The sequence below is a fragment of the Myotis yumanensis genome, unplaced genomic scaffold (genome assembly GCF_028538775.1).
Source record: "Myotis yumanensis isolate MYYU_CA2020_CCGP unplaced genomic scaffold, mMyoYum1.0.hap1 SCAF_6, whole genome shotgun sequence".
Taxonomy (NCBI): domain Eukaryota; kingdom Metazoa; phylum Chordata; class Mammalia; order Chiroptera; family Vespertilionidae; genus Myotis; species Myotis yumanensis.
In genome coordinates this window covers 85,638,827-85,662,555 of record NW_027223757.1, presented here as the reverse complement: position 1 = coordinate 85,662,555, position 23,729 = coordinate 85,638,827, and the positions used below count along the sequence as shown (strand labels likewise).

Here is a 23,729-nt window from a genome sequence, read left to right as displayed (position 1 = left end):
GATTGCACACTGGAATCACCCAAGGGACTGAAAAAGTATGGGTGCCTGGGTTCCATCTCCAGAGATTCTAATTCAATTGGCCAATAGTGTGTGCTGGGCACTGGGATTTTTAAAAAGCTCCCCCAGGTGATTCTAATGTCCAGCCAGAACTGAGAATTACTATTGTCCTAGATTTTTCTACAGCTCCTCTTTCAGGCCTCAGCTCTAATGTCATCACCCCAGAAAGACATTCCCTGACCAGCCCAATTAAAATGGCACCATCATGCCCAGGCATTCACTCTCTACTCAGACCCTGCTTTATCTTTCCTCATAATTGTTTCACTGTTAGATATTCTATTACACACTCATTTGTTTTTGTGCTTATGGTCTGACTCCCCATCAGAGCTTGTAAGATTCCCAAGGCAGAAAGTTGGCCTTATCCCTAGATAAATATTTTCAGCCTAGAACAATGCATAGCAAGGAGAAGGTGCTGAATAAATATTTGTTGAATGAATAAGTGAATGTTCAGGCCATGGACCCATGAAACTAAGGGCCCCAACTGCTGGAAGGAGTTACCAGCCATCAAGATGGTCACTTCTGCCCTGACCCGTTTGGCTCAATGGCTAGAGCGTCGGCCTGCGGACTGAAGGGTCCCAGGTTCGATTCTGGTCACGGGCATGTACCTTTGTTGCAGGCACATCCCCAGTGGGGGGGGGGGGGGGGGGGGGGAGGTGCAGGAGGCAGCTGGTTGATGTTTCTCTCTCATCGATATTTCTAACAATCTATCCCTTTCTCTTCCTCTCTGTAAAAAATCAATAAAATATATTTAAAAATAAAAAAAGATGGTCACTTCTCAGAAAGTCACCATAAGCAATGACCACACACTGGGCACCCCCTAGCTTTCCCTTTCTCTCATTTCCCCCCATACTCCCTTCTCAGTTAAACCTCAACAGTGTAAATTTGGTAGGTTCCTGGAAGACGACTGGACAATAAGTACCAAACATTTTAAAAATATTCATGTTCTTCTAGGAATCTAGTCTAAGGAAGCCAGAGTAGCATACAGATATTTACATTTATTTGGATAATCACCCCAAGAGTACACAGAACATTAAAGATATGGAGAAATGCTCCCAATATTAAGTCAGAAAAAAAAATATGAGTAGAAAATTGGTTAAAAAAAAACACAAGTAAAAAAAAAACCCTGGCTAGGGGAAAAAGAAGGAGACATATGTAATACTCTTTGTAATACTTTAAGCAATTAAAAAAAAACACCCTGGCTAGAAAAAATGATTCCTACTTTATTAAAATATTAATGTATGATGGAGGGTGCTGACATGTTCTAGCTCTTGATCTGGTACTCTGTGCTTGTCACATGACACCTGTGATTCGTGCTCCGGTTTTATGCTCAGAGAGGAATACTCTAAAACATTAGTATTAGTCATCTACATAGTGGAAGTATCGGTGATTTAAATTTTTCTTTTCAAATGTTCTTTATTTTCTGTAATAACATGCTATATTTCTACAATTAGAAAAAATGAAACAAATTTTAAATCTCACTCCTATTAAAAATGATCATGCCTTATTACAGGTCTTTTGGAAGGCAACATATCAACAGGTATCAAGACCTTTAAAAATATTCAAATCAGACACAGAAAATGGTTGGAAAAATCCACAGCAAACCATTAACAGTGATCACTTCTGTAGAGTCCGTCTGGGGTAAGGGAGTGTTTGGAAACGTTTACTTCTATACTTAGTATATTTCTGTACAGTTTATTTATTTAACAATGAGCATGTGCTACTTTCAGAATCATACACACAAAATCAAACCCTTGACAAGGAGTCTCATCTCCAGAAATCTATTCTTAAAGAAACAATATGAATGGGTCTATTTTACAGAAATTGAATCAATAATTAATAATCTTCCCAAACAGAAAGCACCAGGCTCAGATGGGTTCACTGGTGAATTCTACCAAGCATTTAAGGAAGAAATTATACCAATTTTTTAATGATCTTTTTCAGAAGATAAAAGAGAAGGCGTACTTCCCAACTTATTCTCTGAGGCCAGCATTATGCTAATACCAAACCCAGAAGAAACATTGTAAGAAAAGTACAGACCTAATCTCTCATGAATATGGATGCAAAAATCTTCAACAAAATATTAGCAAATTGAATCCAACAATGTACAAAAATTATACAACATGACCAAGTGAGATTTATCCCAGGTATGTAAGGCTGGCTCAACATTCAAAATTAATTAATGTAATCCATCACATCAATAGGCCAAACAAGAAAAACCACACAATGATTCAGTAGATATAGAAAAAACATTTGACAAAATCCAACACCCACTCATGATATATCTCAGCAACCTAGAAATAAAGGGGAACTTCCTCAACTTGATAAAGAACATCCATCAAAAACCTACAGCTAATATCATACTTAATTGTGTGAAACTTTAAGTTTTCCCACCAAGATCAGGAACAAGGCAAGGATGTCCCCTCTCACCACTATTTTCAACATTGTACTGAAAGTCCTAGCTAATGTGCAATAAGACAAGAAAAGGAAATAAAAGGTATACAGGTTGGGAAGGAAGAAACAAAACTGTATTTGTTCACAAATAACATAACTGTTCATAAAGAAAATTTGAATCAACCAAAAAAATCTTGGAACTAATACACGATTATAGCAAATTTATAGGATACAAGGTTAATATACTTAACCAATTACTTTCCTAGATGCAAGCAGGTAGAACAAGTGGAATTTGAAATTACCATTTACATTAGAAACCCCCCCCCCCGTCAATGAGATAGTTACACATCTAACGAAATATGTACAAGATCTAAATGAGAAAAACTATAAAACTCCAATGAAAGGTATTTTTTAAAAACCTAAATGAACAGTCCTGGCCTGTGGCTCAGTTGGTTGGAGTATTATCCTGTATACCAAAAGGTTGTGGGTTTGATTCCTAATCATGGCACATACCTAGGTTGCGGGTTTGATCCCTGTTCAGGGCACGTACAGGAGGCAACCAATCTCTCTCTCAAAAAACAAAAAAACCCACCAGAAAACAACCATATCCTCCAATGAGGTGTTTTTTTTTTTAAATGAAAATTATAAACAAACACCACATAAGCAAAGAAATATTCCATATTCATGGATAGGAAGACACAATATTATCAAGATGTCAGTTCTTCCCAACTTGATTTATAGATTCAACACAATACCAATAAAAATCCCAGTAACTTATTTTGTGGATATCAACAAACTGATTCTCAAGTTTATATGGAGAGACAAATGACCCAGAATAATCAACTTAATATTGAAGGAGAGGAACAAAGTCAGAGCCTGACACTACCCAACTTCAAGACAGTATAGTATTGGTGAACGAACAGATACATAGGTCAATGTAACAAAACAGAGAGCCCAGGGATAGATCCACATAAATATAACTAATTGATCTTTGACAAAGGTGCAAAGGAATACAATTGAGCAAAAACACTCTTTTCAATAAGTGATGCTGGACCAACTGGACATCCACATGTAAAAAAATGAATCTAGACACCAATTTACACCCTTCACAGAAATTAACTCAAAATAGGTCATAGACTTTAAATATAAATCATAAAACTATAAAACTCCTAGAAGATAACACAGGAGAAAACCTAAATGACCTTGGATATGGTGATAATTTTGTAGATACAATGCCAAAGGCATGATCCATGAAAGAAAGAAGTGGTAAGCTGGACTACATTAAAATTAAAAACTTCTGCTCTGCGAAAGACAACTCCAAGAGAGTGAGGAGATAAACTACAGCCTGGGATAAAATATTTGCAAAAGAGACAACTGATAAAGGGCTACTGTCCAAAATATACAAAGAACTCTTAAAACTCAAGAATATGAAAATTAATAATCTGATCTAAAAATGGGTAAAAGTCCTGAAGATCTACCTCATCAAAGAAGCTATTCAGATGGCACATAAGACTATGAAAAGACACTCAACATCATATGCCATTAGGGAATTGCAAATTAAAATGAAAATAAGATACCACTTGTGTAGGAAAAACTTCAGTCTTCCTCCTGTATGTTTTTCCCCTTTACTCTCACGCTACCATATTCACAACACTTCTGACATGAGATCTGGGTCCCTCCACACACACACATTAAGCAATTCTGCAACACCAGCTGGGTGTCCTACAATTTAACCTAATTCTAACACTATCTACCTAGTGTCAGATCCCACAGGTTAAGGGCTCAGTCCCACTCCAGATGCCAACTGACCCACAACTTTTGCCTGAGTTGGCTACAAATCTGAGGTTCCCATGAACTGCTCCCCTTTGGATTCGATGAATTTGCTAGAGAAGATCAGAGAACTCAGAGAAACACGCCTACCAGTTTATTAAAGGATAGGATAAAGGACACAGATGAGCAGCTAGATGAAGAGATTCACAGGGCAAGGTCTGGAAGGGTCTCTAGTATAGGAACTTCTGTCTCTGTGAAGTTGGGGTCCGTCACCCTCTTGGTACCAGGTGTGTCTCATCCACCTGGAAGTTCCCCAAACCCTATACTATTGGGATTTTTAGAAGGCTTCCTCATGTAGGCATGATCAATTATCAACTCCATTTCCAACCCCTCTCCTTTTTCTATGGAATGGAGGGATGGGGCTGAAAATTCCAAGCTTCTGATCATAGTCTTTCTAGTCCCTGTCCAGAAACCATTCAGAATCCCACTCAGAGTCACCTCATTAGAACAAAAGACACTCCTATCACCCAGGAAATTCCAAGGGCTCTGTCTCCGGAACTGGAGTCAAAGACCAAATATTAGAACAAAGATGCTACCTATGCTCTTATCGGTTAGAAAATCACAAGGGTTTTAGGAGTTTGTGTCAGGAACTGGGGGCAGAGACCAACATATGTTTTTTCTATTATTACACGCCACTACACACCTATGAGAAGGCCAGTATCCAGAGGACTGACACCAAATGCTGGTGAGGATGTGGAGCAACAGGAACCTTCGATCATTGCTGGTGGGAATGCAAACTGGCACAGACACTGTGAAGACAGCTTGGCTTGATGTATGCTTCCACTTGTTTGTAGCTTCCTCTGTGTCTTTCTTCAATGTCCTCTCGTTTTCCGAGTACAGGTCTTCTACCTCCTTGCTTAACTTTATTCCTAGGTATCTTATTTTTTTGTTGCCAATCGTAAATGGGATTGTTTTCTTAGTTCCTTTCTGGGGTTTTACTAGTATATAAAAATGCCACTGATTTCTGGACATCATCCCATGCACCGAAAGACTGACAGTTTGATTCCTGGTCAAGGCACATGCCAGGTTGCAGGCTCAATTCCCGGTAGGGGGCATGCAGGAGGCAGCTGATCAAGGTTTTGCTCTCCCATGTATGTTTCTCTCTCCCCCTCTCCCTTCCTCTCTCTCTAAAAAGAAAAAAAAGGGGAAAAATCAATTAAAAATGTATTTTTTTAAATGCCACCGATTTCTGGATATTAATTTTGTATCCTGCTACTTTGCAAAATTCATTTACTAGATCTCGCAGATTTTTGGTGGAGTCTTCAGGGTTTTCTATGTACAATATCGTGTCATCTGCAAGTAATGACAGTTTTACTTCCTCCCTTTCTAATTTGGATGCTTTTTATTTCTTCTTGTCTGACCACTGTAGCTAGCACTATGTTGAGTAAGAGTGGTGAAAGCAGACATCCCTGTCTTATTCCTGATCTTAAGGGAAACGCTTTTAGGTTTTGCCCATTGAGTATGATACTGGCTGTAGGTTTTTCATATATGGCCTTTATTATGTTGAGGTATGATCACTCTATTCCTGCCTTGCTGAGAGTTTTATCATAAACGGGTGCAGTATTTCATCAAATGCTGTTTCTGCATCTATTGATATAATCATGCGATTTCTTAATTTATTTTGAGAGAGAGAGAGAGAGAGAGAGAGAGAAATATCGATGTGGGAGCTGCCCCCTACCAGGGATGGAGCCCATATCCCGGGCTTGTGTCCTGATAGAGAATTGAAATGGCAGCCCCTCTGGTGCAGGGGACAAATACCCAACCAACTGAGCCACACTGGCCAGGGATGATCAAGTGATTTTTATCTTTCATTTTTGTTTATATGATGTATCACATTTATTGATTTGTGGATATGGTATCAGCCTTGCATCCTGGAATAAATCCCACTTGATCATGGTGTATGATCTTTCTAATGTATTGCTGTATCCAGTTTGCTAATATTTTGTTGAGGATTTTAGCACCGATGTTCATCGGGGATATTGGCCTATAATTTTCTTTCTTTGTAGTGTGTGTATCTGGTTTTGAAATTAGGATAATGACAGCCTCATAAAAAGAGTTTGGAAGTCTTCCCTCCTCTTAGAATTTTTTGGAATAGTTTGAGGAGGATAGGTGTTAGTTCTTTGAATGTTTGATAAAATTTGCATGTAAAGCCATCTGGTCCAGGACTTTGTTTGCTGGGAGTTTTTTATTTCATTGTATTTTATTTCATTACTGCTTCAATTTAATTAGTTATTATTGGTCTATTCAGGTTTTCTGATTCTTCCTGATTCAGTCTTGAAATTGTATGTTTTTAGGAATTTGTCCATTTTCCTCAGGTTGTCCCATTTGTTGGTAATTAGTTGTTCAATTCTTGGTATTTCTGTGATGTCAGCTGTTACTTCGCCTCTTTCACTTCTGATTTTATTTATTTGGGTCCTCTCTCGCGTTTCTTGGTGAGTCTGGCTAAAGGTTCATCAATCTTGTTTATGTCTTCAGAGAACCAACTCAGTCTCATTGAACTTTTGTATCGTTTTTGAAGACTCTGTCATTTATTTCCACTCTGACCTTTATTATTTCCTTCCCTCTGCTTACTCTCGGCTTTTCTTGTTGTTCTTTGTTTAGTTCTTTTAGGTGTAGGTTTAGATTGTTTGAGATTTTTCTTGCTTCTTGAGGTAGGCCTGTAATAATGCTATGAACTTCCCTCTCAGAACTGCTTGCTCTGTGTCCCATAGATTCTGGGTTTTTGTGTGTTCGTTTTCATTTTTTTCCAGGTGATTTTTTATTTATTCCTTAGTCTCCTTGGTAACCTATTTATTATTTAATAACATGCTATTTAGTCTCCATGTGTTTGTTTGTGTGTTTGAGTTTTGTTTTGTTTTTTCATTGTAGTTGATTTCTAGTTTCATGCCATTGTAATCCAAGAAGATGCTTGGTATGAATTCAATCTTTTTGAATTTGTTAAGACTTATTTTGTGTCCTAACATGTGGTCTATCTTTGAGAATATTCCATGTGTACTTGAGAAGAATGTATATACGTCTGCTTTGGAATGAAATGTTCTATAAATATCAATTAAATCCATATGATCCAGTGTCTCATTTAAGGTCGCTGTTTCCTTGTTGATTTTTTTGTCTGAAAGATCTATCTAGTGATGATAGTGGGGTGTTAAAGTACCCTACTATGACTGTATTGCTGCCCATCTCTCCTTTAAAGTCCACCAAGAGTTATTTATATACTTAGGTGTTCCTATATTGGGTGCATATATGTTTACAAGGGTTATGCCCTCTTATAACAGCAAAAATTTTAAAACAAGCTTATAGTCCAATAGAAGGGAAATGGCTATATAGAACTATATCCCACAACCATTCAGTTATACTTAAGAAGCATTTATAATAGCAGGGCAAATGCTGAGAAGTTAAAAAGAGCAGGTATATAGCTCTAGCTGGTTTGGCTCAGTGGATAGAGCATCAGCCTGTGGAATGAAGAGTCCCAGGTTCGATTCCTGTCAAGGGCACACGCCCAGGTTGTGGGCTCGATCCCCAGTGGGGAGCATGCAGGAGGCAGCCGATCAATGATTCTCTCTCATCATTGACTTTTCTATCTCTCTCTCCCTCTCCCTTTCTCTCTCTGAAATAAAAAAAGAAAGAAAAGAGCAGGTATGTATGTATAATTGTATAAGTAGAATAATAAAATTACGTGTGGCAAAAAGACTACAAAGACAATATACTGAAATATTATCACTGAGTTCTCTTTGGGTTTTGAATTTTGTTTTTATAAATGTTTATTCTTTTTATTGTACAACTCAATAACAGAAAACTTAAAAATACAGAAATGTATAGCACACAGAAATCACCCATAATCGCAGTACCTAGAGATAACAGAGGTCTCTTTGAATTGTGAGACTGTGCGTTATTTTTTTCTTATAATTTTATTTATAGACGAGAGAGAGAGAGAGAGAGAGAGACAGAGAGAGAGAAAGCCAGGCCAGCATGGCTCAGTGGTTGAGCATCAACTTATGAATCAGGAGGTCACAGTTTGATTCCCAGTCAGAGTATATGCCCAGGTTGCAGAATCCCCAGTGGGGCATGATCAATGACTCTCTCATCATTGATGTTTCCGTCTCTCTCTCCCTCTCCCTTAGTCTCTGAAATCAATGATATATATATATATATATGAGAGAGAGAAACACCAATTTGTTGTTCCACTTAATTTATGCATTCACTGGTTGCTTCTTGTATGTGCCCTGACCAGGGATTGAACTGCAACCTTGGCGTATGCAAGCAAGGGGAACTTTTTTTCTGCCAAGGGCCATTTGGCTATTTATAACACCATTCTCGAACCATACAAAATTATCAACTTAAAAATTAGCCTGCTCTATTTGCTCAAACAGTTAATTAACTCACCCCTAATGCCCTGGCATGGCCAGACCAAATGGTTTTGTGGGCCTTACAGGGCCTGTGGGCCAGACGTTCCCCACCCCTGGTGTTTTGGGATGATGCTCTAACCAACTGAGCTACCTGGCCAGGGCTTATTTTTCTTTCTTTCTGTGTTCTAATATTTGTAGATTTTCTAGCATTCACAGAAAACACAATATACTTTTATAAAATCCTCTTCAGGTATCAGTTCTCAGGCCACCATCAACCTCTCCATGGAATCATCCAAAACTTCCGGTCTGAATGAGTCTCTCATCCCTGTTGGTACTCTCATGTGTCTCTGTTTTAGCTCGAGATATAGTTTATTTGTATACTTACTAACTGTGTGCTTTTATTTCCCTCAATCTTTGCAGGCAGGGACAAGTCTTACCCATTATAATATCCTGCCCCACCCACTCAGGCCCCTAGCTCTATGTCTAGAAGTTTATTGATTAAATGTCCCTGCCCTATTCCCTTGCCATGACCCTGCCAGTATCCTTATCTGCCCCCCAGCCAACAGGATGGATGCTCAGAGAGGACCTGTCTTCTTTTAGGGGAGATTGATGTCCTAAATCTCTCCCACTTCCTAGGTAGAATGCTGCGCTCTCTCTCCCTCCCACACACCAGGACACAAAGGGTGGGGCACATTCCCCAGAAGGGCCCCAGTCATAATGCACCTTTGTATGAAGCAGCAACCTTTGCACCAGCAATTGGGACTTTCAGAGGAAACCATTTATCAGATTAGCTGGTTGACACTGCCATGCAGAATCCGACCATGGGACAGAGACCCAAGAAAACTAGGGTGGGATGCTGAGGGGGTGGCAGAGTGGAGATCTGGGTGGTGGGGAAAGTGTAAGTGCTCTGGGGAAGACAAGTCAGATTGGGGCAAAACAGGCAAGGGAGCAAGGGCTGGGCTGGGGCACGTGGCACTTAAACTGAATGCCACCTACTTTGCCAGGTAGCTTAGAACCAAACTATGAGCCGAAAACCAGGAGCAGTAAGAGAAGCCGGCTGGACACCAGGAGCAGCAGCCCCGTGGTGCTCAGTAGGGATCAGACATGGTCACCTCTAAGGGCCCTTCCAGTCCATCAATTTGGGACTTCAAGCGACCATTTCTTTTCTGTCCCTAATGATAACAGTATCTGCAAGTGTACAGCGCTCACACTGTGCCAGTCATCGGTCTATGTTTTTTATTATAGTAACTTGCTTAATCTGAAAACCAGAAGAGGGAGGTATTATTATCTTTGTATTACAGATGAGAAAATTGGCACAAAAAGATTAAGTAACTTGCCCAAGGCCCCACTGCTAGAGGCCACCAAGCTAGAGTGTGAACCCATCGGGATCTGTGCCCAATCATGCTCTGCTGGCTTCTGTAAGTGCGAAGGTCCTCCCTTCCAGCGCCAGTCCCTCGGGGCCTTTGCTGAGCCCTGTAACTTTTCTTCTCTTTTCTTTTTAAATAGATTTTTATTGATTTCAGAGAGGAAAGGAGAGGGATAGAGGGAGAGAAACATCAATGATGAGAGAGAATCATTGATCGGCTGCCTCCTGCACGCCCCCCACTGGGGATCAAGCCCACAATCCAGGCATGTGCCCTCGATCAGAATCGAATCCGGGACCCTTCAGTCCGCAGGCTGACGCTCTATCCACTGAGCCAAACCTGCCAAGGCTCTTTTCTTTTCTTTTAAATATATTTTTATTGATTCCAGAGAGGAGGGGAGAGGGAGAGATAGAAACATCAGTGATGAGAGGGAATCATTGATTGTCTGCCTCCTGCATGCTCCATACTGGGGATCGAGCCTGCAACCCCGGTATGTGCCCCAACCAGGAATTGAACCATGATCTCCTGGTTCATAGGTCAACGCTCAGCCACTGAGCTACTCTGGCTGGGCTTTTTAAAAAAAATATGTTTTTATTGATTCCAGAGAGGAAGGGAAAGAGAGAGAGAGAAACATCAGTGATGAGAGGAAATCATTAACGTTTTCTTTCTGGTTCTATGGGAGGAAGCAGAAATGCTGTAAAGTTTCTAGCACTGAGTGATTCTTACTTACCTTCAGGGGTAGTTTAGAGGTGACCAATAAACAAGCTCCCATCCCTGATTGTGTAGGATTCCTCCACCCTCCCTCCCCTCTTCCCTCCCTCTCTCTATCAGCCCACTCAAGTACTGAGTTTAACAGTCTTGCAAAATAACCTCTAAGTCAGTCCTGGAGCTGAGAGGATTCATACAATTAAAAATACTTATAGCTCAGTTGGTTAGAGAATCGTACTGATACCTTAAGGTTGCAGATTTGATCCCTAATCAGGGCACATATAAGAATCAACCATGCATAAAGAAGTGGAACAAGTCAATGTCTGTCTGTCTGTCTGTCTGTCTGTCTCTCTCTCTCTCTCTCAAATAAATTTTTAAAAATTTTTTAATACTTATTGTATATCTACTGTGTGCCAAGCACTGATCTAGGTGCCACCATAATTTTTTCTTGACTTGGAAGTATTATTAAAGTGAACAAGATGGCAGAAAAAAGTTGAGGGTCTCATCAAGCGGGGATTGAACACATGGGACTACCTAGGTGATCCTCTGCTTCATGGCCTAGGCCAGTGGTTCTCAACCTTCTGGCCCTTCCTCATGTTGTGACCCAACCATAAAATTATTTTCGTTGCTACTTCATAACTGTAACGTTGCTACTGTTATGAATCGTAATGTAAATATCTGATATGCAGGATGGTCTTAGGCGACCCCTGTGAAAGGGTCGCTCGACCACCAAAGGGGTCGCGACCCACAGGTTGAGAACCGCTGGCCTATGCCTTTGCAAGCAGAGCAGCAAGAGGAACATTCCAGGGGTTGCTGATGTCAAAGGTGCCTCTGAGGCAGCTATGGCCAAGACTGGTTAGAAGCCCACCAATCCCTTTGCCTCTTCCTGGTGCACAGAAAAACGACAATTCCCTGTTAGGTTGGGGCCATGCCCCTGGGTCTGGCCGATGGACTGCAAGCAGCAATGATGCCGTCTCTTCAGGCCTGGACATGAAAGGCCACGCACAGTCCTCACGCTCTCCGTTGTGAGAGAGGAGGATGCAGAAGCTAATAAAGGACTTTCAGGACACAGACACTGTAAGAGGTAAGGCCGCTGGATCCCTGAGTCACTTCTTGAAGTTATGAAGTGAAAAAATCTGTTTAAGTTTATGCACCCCAGTCTTTTGTGTTGGGAGAATGACAGGTGATGGTTCTGGTATATGTGGTGGAAATGGGGAAACAGCTTTCCCTGGTCTGGGAAGCTTTCCCTGACTTGATCACCCTCCTCCCTACAGGGTTCATTTCTTCTCTAGGGTCTCCTGAAGCACCTTGTATGAATTTCTACACTGGCATGTTTTAAAGTCAGCCTTCTATGAGATGGTGAGCTCCTTAAGGGTAGGGCTTAACTTAAACACTTAGGTTCTCAAGAAGTTGAAATGATTGGTGGGGAGAAAGGATGAAGAATTTAACTTTGGATAAAATGCTTTATATTGACGGTAAAATTTCCAAGTGGTTCTACTCAACTACATTTTAAGGAAGGGCTTCAAATTCAGCTAAGAGGTTATAGATGATTTGGGGCGTCAGAAAAGTGTCAACATTTAGAACTCTAATAGCAGAAGATACCTTCAAAACTAAGATTATGGAAACCATGACAGTGTACCAAGCTCTTTTTATCATTATTTTACATTATTCTCAGAACAACACTATGAAGTAGTTATTAGCTTCAAAAATGAAGAAGTTGAGGCTTAGCGAGGTTAAGAAATTTGCCTATGATCACACACTGGTAAATTGAGGATCTAGAATTCAGGGTAAAAACAAAAGCGACACAATAATCATAATGATAATTATAAAAATAATGAGTTATTCTTTATTGAACACTTACTATGCTCCAGATAATTTAGTACTTTTAATGCATCTACATCTTACAACTACCCTATGAAATAGAATTTGCAAATGCAAAAATATGGCTCAATCAACCAACTAAGCCCTTAACCACCATGGCTTTAAACAAGCTTTGGGGACACTCAGTGTTAGATGGCTAGAACAATAATAATTTGCAGGATAATTTAGTTTTTAAAACGATTCCACATAACTTATCTCACTTGATTCTCACAACACGGTGAAGGGTGGTGTGCAAGGCATGTACTCTTGCACCCAATTGAAAAATTAAGAATCTAAGACTCCGGGACACTTTCAAGACTAGAATAGAGATCTACTGACTTCTAATCTAGGCTTCATTAAAAGCAGAGGTAGAAAAAAAGTAATACAGAGAGAGGCTAAAAGTTAAATGATGGAACAGATGCTAAATGAATGCTAACTGAAAGGAAGCTGACACCAAATATTAACATGAGATAAATAGGCACTGAGGCAAAAAGCATGAAAAGAAATAGTCACTGTATGATGATTTGAAAATTGGCTACAATAATAATTTATTTTATTTCAGAGGGATGGTTACTCCTTTAAATTTTTACTTTTCAATTGCAGTTTACATTCAATATTATTTTGTATTAGCTTCAGGTGTACAGAATAGTAATGAGACAATCGTTTACTTTATAAAGTGTCCCCCCGATACTTTCAGTACCCGACTGGCACCACACACAGTTATTACAATATCATTTACTGTATTCCCTATGCTTGTACTTTGCACCCCTGTGACTATTTTGTAACTACCAATTTGTACTTCTTATTCTTTTCACCTTTTCACTCATCCCCCAACCACCCTCCCCTCTGGCAACCATCAGCTGTTCTCTCTGTCTATGAATCTGTTTCTATTTTTTTAAAACATATTATATTGGTTTTTTACAGAGAGGAAGAGAGAGGGATAGAGAGTTAGAAACATCGATGAGAGAAAAACATCGATCAGCCGCCTCCTGCACACCTCCCACTGGGAATGTGCCCGCAACCAAGGTACATGCCCTTGACCGGAATCGAACCCGGGACCTTTCAGTCCGCAGGCCGACGCTCCATCCACTGAGCCAAACCAGCTAGGGCGAATCTGTTTCTATTTTTGTTTTGTTCATTTATTTTGTTCTTTAGATTCCACACATAAATAAGTGAGATCATGTGGTATTTGTCTTTCTCTGACTGACTTATTTCACTGAGCATAATACCCTCTAGGTCCACCCATACTATCACAAATGGTAAGACTTCACTTTTTTATGGCTGAGTAATATTCCAGTGTATGTGTGTGTGCTTTATAGCTTTTTTATTCACTCATGTACTCATGTATTGATGGGCACTTGAGTTGCTTCCATATCTTGGCTACTGTAAATAACGCTGAAATGAAAATTCTTTTGAATTAGTGTTTTGGGTTTTGTTGGGACATAAAGCAGTTCCATTTATAATTTTTTGAGGACCCTCCATACTATTTTCTTTAAAAAAAATTTTGTATTGATTTCAGAGAGGAAGGAGAGGGAGAGAGAGAGATAGAAATATCAATGATGAGAGAGAATCATTGATGGGCTGCCTCCTGCACGCCCCCCACTGGGGATCGAGCTGCAACCCAGGCATGTGCCCTGACCAGAATCGAACCGTGACCTCCTGGTTCATAGATCTACGTTCAACCACTGAGCCACACCAGCTGGGCCATACTATTTTCCATAGTGCTGCACCAGTCTGCATTCCTACCAACAATGCACGAGGGTGCCCTTTAACTTCACTTCCTTGCCAACACTTGTTGTTTGCTGATTTACTGATGAAAGGCATTCTGACAGGTGTGAGGTGAGATCTCATTGTGGTTTTAATTTGCATCTCTCTGATGATTAGTGATGTTGAGCATCTTTTCATATGTCTACCGGCCATCTGTATGTCCTCTGTGGAGAAGTATCTATTCAGGCCCTCTGCCCATTTTTTAATTGGATTTTTTTTTGTGTGTTTTTTTATATTGAGTTGTATGAGTTCTTTATATATTTTGTATAACTTTTATTGGATGTCTCATTGGTGAATATATTCTCCCATTCAGTAGGATGTCTTTTTATTTTGTACATGGTTTCCTTTGCTATGCAAAAATTTTGTAGTTTGATGTAGTCCCAATCAGAAAAAAAAATAATTTATTTTTTGCTAGAATAATATAGTAATTCTAAATCTGTATATATTAAATAATAAAGGTTCTGAAATACAAAGTCAAACTTGACAAAACTATAAGAATTAACTGGTAAATCCACTATTGGGGTAGGAGGTTTTAATACATCTTTTTTAGTAATTGGTAGATTGAACAGACAAAAATCAGAAAGGATTTTGAAGAATTAAACAATGCCATTAATAAGCTTGAGATCTATTATCTATAAATTTATATATATTTATATAAGTGTGTACATATATATTAAGCTTGTTAAGTAAATATATATAAGTGTGTGTGTGTGTGTATTAGAGAATACACTTTTCTTTTAAGCATACAAATTAAGTACACATTAAGTCATAAAGCATGTCACAAAACATTTCAAGAAATTAGTATTACAAAGACTATATTAAGCAACCAAATTGCAACTAAGTTAGAAATCATCAAAAACAACAAATCATCCCACACATGGAAATTTAAAAACACACTTCCAAGTAACATAGAGTTCAAAGAAAAAAATCTTAATGTAAACATTTTTAAGAATTAGAACTAAATAATAATGAAAATACCACATCATAAAACTTTCTGGATAGCTACACCAAGACCCCGCCTTTCCAATTCCAAACAAGAAAGCAATGAAATCACAGGTGCACCACTAACCACAGCTCCCTCTCAACACCCCTGGCCGTGTCTAACATGATCAGGGGAAGCAGGAGCTGACTTTGCATCTGAGTCCTTTTTCCCCGCAAAACTGTGTGAAAAAACAAGGTCAACATTTAAAACAAAAACAACCAATGGCCACATAGTAAAACGGTACACCAAGCATGTCAAACTCAAAGGCTAACACGGGCCAAATACACAAGGTTTAAGTTTAAGTGGGCCGAAAAAAAACAAAAGCTTCAATTTATAGAAACGTAGGTTTATTTTGATAGCGACATGCTGAATACAAAGGGCTGGAATAAATGAGTAATCGTTACCATAAAATAATAGAACATTTCAATAAAAATTAATATTTTTCTTGAACATCAACTTACCAGACACTGAATAACTGCACAAATTAATAAGCGTAATGCAAATAAACCTATTTTTCTTGTTCTCCGAAAGTGAAATAATTCCTGTTGTGCACACCAAACAAGTCAGTCCAAGACTAATGACGTGGCAATCGGCTGCTAAAATATTCGCTGCTGGTATTAGTGGAGAGAAATGGTGTGCCTGCGCGTAGGCGCGTAAGGGAAATGAATGCAACACGATTATAGTAATCGGTCATTAGCGAACGTTGTAGTTCGTTATTAATAATTATGTATAACAGGATATTGTAATTAAGTTACAAAAATTAAGACATTTTTATTAAAACGTTTCTTACATACCGTTGTATTGGCTGGGCTGCAAAAATATTCGTTGTGGGCCGCGAGTTTGACATGCTTGCTGTACATCGCACTGTAGCCAGGTGGTTCAGTTGGTTGGAGCATCAATCCTGTGCACCAAAAAAGTTTCAGGTTCAATTCCTAGTCAAGGCACATACCTAGGTTTCAGGTTCAATCCCCAGTCAGGGTGTCTGCGGCAGGCAACCATCAATGTCTCTCTCTCTCTCTCTCTCATAAAAATATATCTTCCAGTAGGATTAAAAAAACAAACAAACTGTACATCGTTTTCCATTCATTTAAAAAGCAAAGTCACTAGGATGGTATAAAAGTAATACCAGCGCCTTTTTTAAAAATATTTTTTTATTAATTTCAGAGAGGACAGGAGAAGGAGAGAGAGCTAGAAACATCAATAATGAGAGAGAATCATCGATTGGCTGCCTCCTGCACAACCCTACTGGGGATCGAGACCACAACCTGGGCATGTGCCCTTGACCGGAATTGAACCTGGGACCCTTCAGTTCGTAGGCCAACACTCTATTCACTGAGCCAAACCAGCTAGGGCGGTCCAAGTCTTTTTTTATTTCAGAGAGGCAGGGAGAGGGAGAGAGAGAAACATCAATGATGAGAGAGAATCACTGATCAGCTGCCTCCTGCACGGCCCCTCCTACTGGGGATCAAGACCACAGCCCGGGCATGTGCTCTGCCCGGGAATCGAAACGTGACCCCCAGGTTCATAGGTTGATGCTCAACCACTGAACCACACAGGCTGGGTGCCTTTTAAATTTTTTTTTATTGTTTAAAGTATTACACATAGTAGTACATATATCTCCTTTTTTTTCCCCCCATTGACCTTAATTTTTTGATGATGAACACATTTTCTCTGCGATTGAGAATGATCTCCATTCTCAATTTCCACTATCCAAGAGAAATGAAAGCTTACTATGTCCACAGAAGACTTGTATAAGAATGTTCATAGGTGCTTTATTCATAGTAGCCAAACACTGAAAACAATCCAAACAAACATCAGCAGAGACTGGATAAACAAATAGTGCATATCCATCCATATAATGGAATAACCTCAGTGATAAAAAGGAGCAAATGAACTAATATACGCAGTACATGCTGATGAAAGAAGCTGCCCTCTAAAGAGAATACTGAATGCTTCCATTTAGATGAACGTCTGGCCTCGCACAGTCCTCACACTAATGAGCTGGTGACGAAGGGAAGATGGATCCAACACGGGCCCCACGGAGCCTTCTGGGCTGATGGAAATATCCTCTATCTTGATTTGGATGACGGGAACATGGTTGTTTACATTCGCCGAAACTCATAAAACTATAGACTTAAGATACATGCATTTTATGATATGTATATTCAATAAAGAAAAAAAAGCCTTACAGAATTCAACTTTAACAACACTTACAAGGAAATATATAGCCTTAAGTGCATATATTAGAAAAGAAAAAAAGATTCAAAACTGATTATCTATCAAAGATAGATAATAGGAAAATTTTTTAAAAAGAGCAGCAGAATAAATTCTAAGAAAGTAGAAAGATGAAAACAATAAACATGAGCAAAAATTAATGACATAAAAAATAAACAGTAGAGAAAGTCAATAAAGTCAAATGTGAAATGTGTACATAAAAAAGACTAATAAAAATGGAAAATACGTAGGTAATATTGATCAAGGTAAAGAAAAAAGTTGCAAATAAACAATGTTAGAGAGTTTTAAAGTGATATACTGAAAGCTACAGCAGAGTTCTGTATGTGTGTTTTTCATCTTCACCCAAGTATCTGTTTTTTAATTGATTTGAGAGAGAGAGGAAGGGAGAGAGACAGACGGGCAGGCAGACATCGATGTGAGAGATATCAGTACCTCCCATACTCGCCCCGACTGGGGATCAAACCCGCAACCTGGGTATATGCCCTGACCGGGAATCAATCTGCCACCCTTTGGTGGCCAGGACTACGCTCCAACCAACTGAGCCACACTGGCCAGGGCACAGGAGAGTTGTTTTTTTTTTATTTTATTTTTAAAATATATTTTATTGATTTTTTACAGAGAGGAAGGGAGAGGGATAGAGAGTTAGAAACATCGATGAGAGAGAAACATCGATCAGCTGCCTCCTGCACACTCCCCACTGGGGATGTGCCCGCAACCCAGGTACATGCCCTTGACCGGAATCGAACCCGGGACCCCTCAGTCTGCAGGCCGACGCTCTATCCACTGAGCCAAACCGGTTTGGCACAGGAGAGTTTTTAAAATGAGAAAACTACAAACAACTTTCTGCCAATAAATTTGAAGCAGACAAACTAGACAATATTACATAATTTGCCAAAACTAATTCAAGAAGAAAGAGAAAAACCTATATAGTCCAATACACACAAAAACCACATATTTTATTATCTGAACAAGGAGATCTTTGAAAGTGAAAAGAGGCATTATTAATGAGTATGCAGGGAACAGACATAACCTGGTCCTAGTCCAGGCATCTGGTCACTTTACACACAGCCAGAAACAAAATCTAAACAGGGCATTTAAATTATTCATACAAAGAGGATACCCGGCCCAGAAGGTTGTATAGGAATGATCTACCAAATATTCAAGAAAGCATCAATTCCAATGTTAAGCCACCTTTTCTTAAGAGATTAAGGAAGGAAAAACATTCTGAACGTATTCAGTGAGGTTAGTAAAATTCCAAAACAGACAAATACAGTATGAGAAGAAAATGCAGGTTAATATCACTTATGAACATAGATGTTGATACCTTGTTCAACATATAAACAAATCAAACTCAGTACTATATAAAAAAGATACTATATTATGCCCCATTTGACTCTATCCCAGATATACAAAGAAAGTTTAACATAAAACTATTAATGTAATTTATAGCATTCACAGATGAAAAGAGAAAATCCATAAGATCATTTCAATAGATGTAGAAAAAGCATTTGATAAAATTTAACACTAAACTAGAAATAAAAAAGAAATGTCCTTAGCCTATTAAAGAGCATGTACCAAAAACCTATAGCAGTCATCGTTACGAAAAACCATTAGAAGCATTTATTTTATGTTCAACAAGTCAAGGATGCCTGCCATTCCTGCTTCTAGTTGACATTATATTGGAGGATTAGCAAAACTGGAAGCAAACTGGAAAGAATAACAATAAATTAAAGGCACAGAATTGGAAAGAAACAACAGTCCTTCAGTGGTTCTCAACCTTCCTAATGCCTTGACCCTTTAATACAGTTCCTCATGTTGTGGTGACCCCCAACCATAAAATTATTTTCGTTGCTACTTCATAACTGTAATTTTGCTACTGTTATGAATCATAATGTAAATATCTGATATGCAGGGTGTATTTTCAGGGGTCGCGACCCACAGGTTGAGAACCTGTGGATAATACCCCTTCAAAACTGCAAGTGATTAAAACTAATTCAGAGCCAGAGTGTCTTAGTGGGATGACCCAGAGAGGGCCACAGAGGAAGGTTCTACAGAATCAGTGGTGTTATATTTCTTGAGTTGTGAGGTAGGTATGATATGGGTTTAGTTTTATTATACTACTTCATAATTTATATAGATAGGTGTGCTTTTGTATTCTTTTTGAATGATAGAATTCATAATTCAGTTCCATTAAAATATAATGTATTTTTACTTTCTATATTACCTAAGTATTAGTTGTTTTATTCTTTTACAATGAAAATGTAAACATGTATTTGGAAGAAAGAAGATTTTAAAAAGAGAAAAACAAAAGCCAATGAAGGGAGCCTGGAATTTCACCAACGGTTTGATGGATGGGCTGGTAGGTGGCGGTGAGGGTGGTTAATAAGGCCAAGTTCCATTAAAGTCAGGACAAGGGCTCAGTCAAGGATTGAGAACAGCCTGCTAGATTTGGAGGGAAGACCCATGGCAGTGACCTTTAAGAGGGCAGTTTTTATAGGCTGGCAGGAGGCGGGGCCCAAAAGGAGGGGGTGAAATCATGAATGAATACATAGCAAAGAACTGGAAAACACCCAAAGGCCTAACAATCAGGGCCTGGTTAAACAACCGCAGTGCCATTCATAAAGAAATGATGCTGTGTCCATCCACAGGCGGGCTTACAAAATTAGGTGACGTAAAAAATTTCAGGACACAAAATAGCATTTGTGCGGATTACAATCATGAAAGGACATTCGTGTGCAGTGAGCGGCAGATAGGACTGGACAAGATCAAGTCATGCTTGTGGATGCTGTTTTAGGGCTATGGGATTTTATTTCCCATGTTTGGAATGCTGGTGATCGTCAAACAAAAACATGTAATGTTTCTTTAAAATAAAAAGGATGGCTGTTGAAGAAATGGAGGCAGCAAGGGAAGAAATCTGACGTTGACTGGAAGGCATGAGATGGCAGAGCACTGGAGGAGTGCGGAGGGTTTGGGGCATCCGCTGGTGGGGCGAGCCAGGGGCGGCTGGGGAGCTGGTAGAGGAGAGAGGGAGGCTATTTCCTTTATTGTCTATATGCCCTTTAAAAAAATTTAAAAACCAACAATCCACTTTTTAACATATTCAAACAGTCCAGAAGTGTGTGTGTTGGGGAAAGGGACGGGGGGCTAATGATAGAACCCCCAGCCCTCCTACTATTCCCTACTATAAATAGTTGAGTGCAGCCCAGCTGGCGTGGCTCAGTGGTTGAGCATCAACCTATGAACCAGGAGGTCATGGTTCAATTCCTGGTCAGGGCACATGGCCGGGTTGCAGACTTGATCCCGTCTGGGGCATGCAGGAGGCAGCGGATGGATGATTCCCTCTCATCATTGATGTTTCTAACTCTCTCTCCCTCTCCCTTCTTCTCTGAAATAAATAAAAATATATACTTTTTTTAAAAAAATAGTTGAGTGTACCTTTCCAGAGCTCTACCCTTCTCTTTCAACTGCATTTCACTGGCATTTTATTTTGTTTATTTTATTATTTTATTTTAATTACAGAGTCAGACAGGCTTATTAAAATATAGGATTAAAGAATGTAAATAGTGAAATCTCCCATCCTCCAGAGCTAACATCTATTGGTGGTCTGGAAAAGGTCCTTTCACACTTTTTGTGGGATGTAAATACTTATATATACATACATATACATATACATATTTATTTATAGCTTCATGGTTGGTTGTTTTCATAAAAGCAATACCATATTCCACCTATAGTTCATCAGTTTCACTCTACAATATGTTACAGCAGATCACTCCCTCATCACCACATAGGATTGCCTTCATGCTTTTGAATAGCTAACTAATATTTCATAGCATATAGTTGAAAAATAAGATTCAGAGAACACAGGGGTCATCCTTCTTTTCCTGTGATTGGACAGGAAGGAGATATAAAAATAAAAGATTCAAGATCACCCTGGCCAGTTTGGCTTGGTGGGTAGAGTGTCGGCCTGCGGACTAAAGGGTCTGGGTTTGATTCTGGTCAAGGGCACATGCCTGGGTTGCAGGCTCGATCCCCAGTGCAGGGCCTGCAGAAGACAATCAATGATTCTCTCTCATCATTGATCTTTCTCTCTCTCTCTCTCCTTCCTCTCTGAAAGCAATATAAAAATATATTTAAAAAATACATACATAAATAAAAAGTGTCACAAATATCACATGCAAAAACAAACAAACAAACAAACAAGATTCAAGATGGCAGGAGGCATTGCTTGTAGGGGACTGGCCGTGAGAGTGGGAGCAAACAGACAGAGGTTTTCTTTCTGTCTTTTTCTTAAGCCACAGTCCTACCCAAATCTAGTGGAAGCATACAGACCTGCAAAGGGGGAGGGTTGTGATTTGAGCCTGAGTGATAAGGCCACCGCCGGGGGCCCAACTTCCTTGAGTGACCTGTTCTTCCCCATGATGGCTAGGCAGAGCCCACTTATCAGGAACCTTAAGGGGATCCCCTGGAACAGTGTCCTCTAGGTGTGGCCCCTGTGCCACACGAGCAACATGGTCTGGGAAACACATTAGAAATGCAAACTCTCAGGCCCCGCCTCAGTCCCACTAATCAGCATGTCTGGCATGGGACCCAGCAGTGCCTGTGTAATAAGCCCTTGAGGGGATCAGGTGCATGCTCAACTTCTGTTCTAGAATGTGGTTGAGTCTGACTGCACCCATTTTCTTAGGAGACAGGGAGGAGTCAGCCCGGAGGGGGATAGGTTGGCCAGCTTCATAATTGGTCTTTAGTGCCTTCCAGGCTGCAGGCAAAGTCAGTGACCTGGGTAGTCCCAGAAACAGCCTCCCCACCCCCACACCCCCACCCCTCACCCCCCCGCCACCTTTCTGGTGACATCAGTCCTCCCTCTACAACAAGAGCACCACAGAAAGGGAGGCTGGCCGTGTAAACCCACTGCTTTCCCCTCTCCCTCCAGTGTGTCCCCTCCCCGTTTAAGGCAACCCCTCTCCTGGGGGCTGCCCTTTGCTGGATGGAGGTGGGAGGGGGGAGAGAAGCTTCGAATGTTGGGGAGGAAATGTCCTCATTTCACCCAGCTGCTTCTGCCCACACCTGCTCTGATGAGACCCAAGGAACGACACCAGTAAATGACACACAGCCAACTAGAGGGGCCCCTTCCCACAGTGCAGTGGGGCCCGGTTAACTGACAGGAAAACTGTGAATGGGCTCAGGTGGCTGAAATGAGGGGCTGGGGAAAACAGCTGGGCTTCTGGGGGGGCGGGGGAGGGTGCAGGGGGCGGGTGGAGCAACTGTCTTATGTCACCCCAGGCTCTCGGAGTTTGGGGCAAGGGGTGGGAGCGTTGGGCAGGTCGGGCCCAGGTCAGAGACCTGCCGATTTCCCTAGGATTCTGAATGGGACGTCATTGAAGAGAAAGAAGCTTGAGTAGAAATAGTGCACACCCAGATACTGAGGAGGTTCCGGTGGGTAAGCCCCACAACAGTCTTTAGTTATGCTATAGGCAATAACCTTCATTTCTAAAAAGGAACTTCATTCTGGGAGCAGTTTTAGGTTCACAGAAAAACTGAGTGTGGAAATTGACAGGAAATCTTTAGTTTCTTCTTGGTCTGCCCTCCATAGAAACACAGCAGAGAAGTTCACTCATGCAGTCAATTGGTCAGTCAGTCCATCTGAGGAGGGCTCTCAACAGCAATTCCCAAACTTATAAGAATCACTGGGAAGTTTATTAAAGAGGCAGGCTCTGGGTCTCTTTACCAGAGATTCTTTAAAAAAAAATTGAATATATATATATATATATATATATATATATATATTTCAGAAAGGAAGTGGGGGGAGAGAGAGAGAGAGAGAGAGAGAGAGAGACATCAATGATGAGAAAGAATCACTGATTGGCTGCCTTCTGCCACATTGGGGATCAAGCCCACCACCTGGGTATATGACCGGACTGGGAATCAAACTGTGACCTCCTGGTTCATAGGTCGACACTCACACCAGATGGGCCTCACCAGAGATTCTGATTCAGGAGGTCTGGAGTGGGGCCCCGGACACACTGGACACAGTCTGAAGGAGATGTTATACATTGGACACCCTGTGCCCTACCTACTCTGAGAAGCTCAGGCAGGGTGTAAGGTACAAGGGCCATGAGGCTCTGGTGGGAAGGGAGGAAGCCATGAACATAAAAGACCCGAATCCCATCCCCCACCCCACCCCACCCTGAG

At 40.3% G+C, this 23,729-nt stretch overlaps 1 protein-coding gene across 5 annotated transcripts in view; it reads right to left on the bottom strand.

Moving 5' to 3' along the window:
- Window positions 1-23,729, bottom strand: part of CCND3 (cyclin D3) — an 86,994-nt gene that overhangs the window by 33,979 nt on the left and 29,286 nt on the right. For 2 of the 5 annotated variants that reach the window (XM_070418611.1, XM_070418612.1), the window contains exon 2: window positions 16,093-16,203. The exons of 1 other annotated variant lie outside the window; for it this stretch is intronic. In XM_070418611.1, the coding sequence (XP_070274712.1) occupies window positions 16,093-16,149 (57 nt within the window). In that variant the 5' untranslated portion in view covers window positions 16,150-16,203. The remainder of the gene's footprint in view (window positions 1-16,092; window positions 16,204-23,729) is intronic. 2 more of the 5 variants (XM_070418614.1, XM_070418610.1) reach the window with 1 other exon arrangement.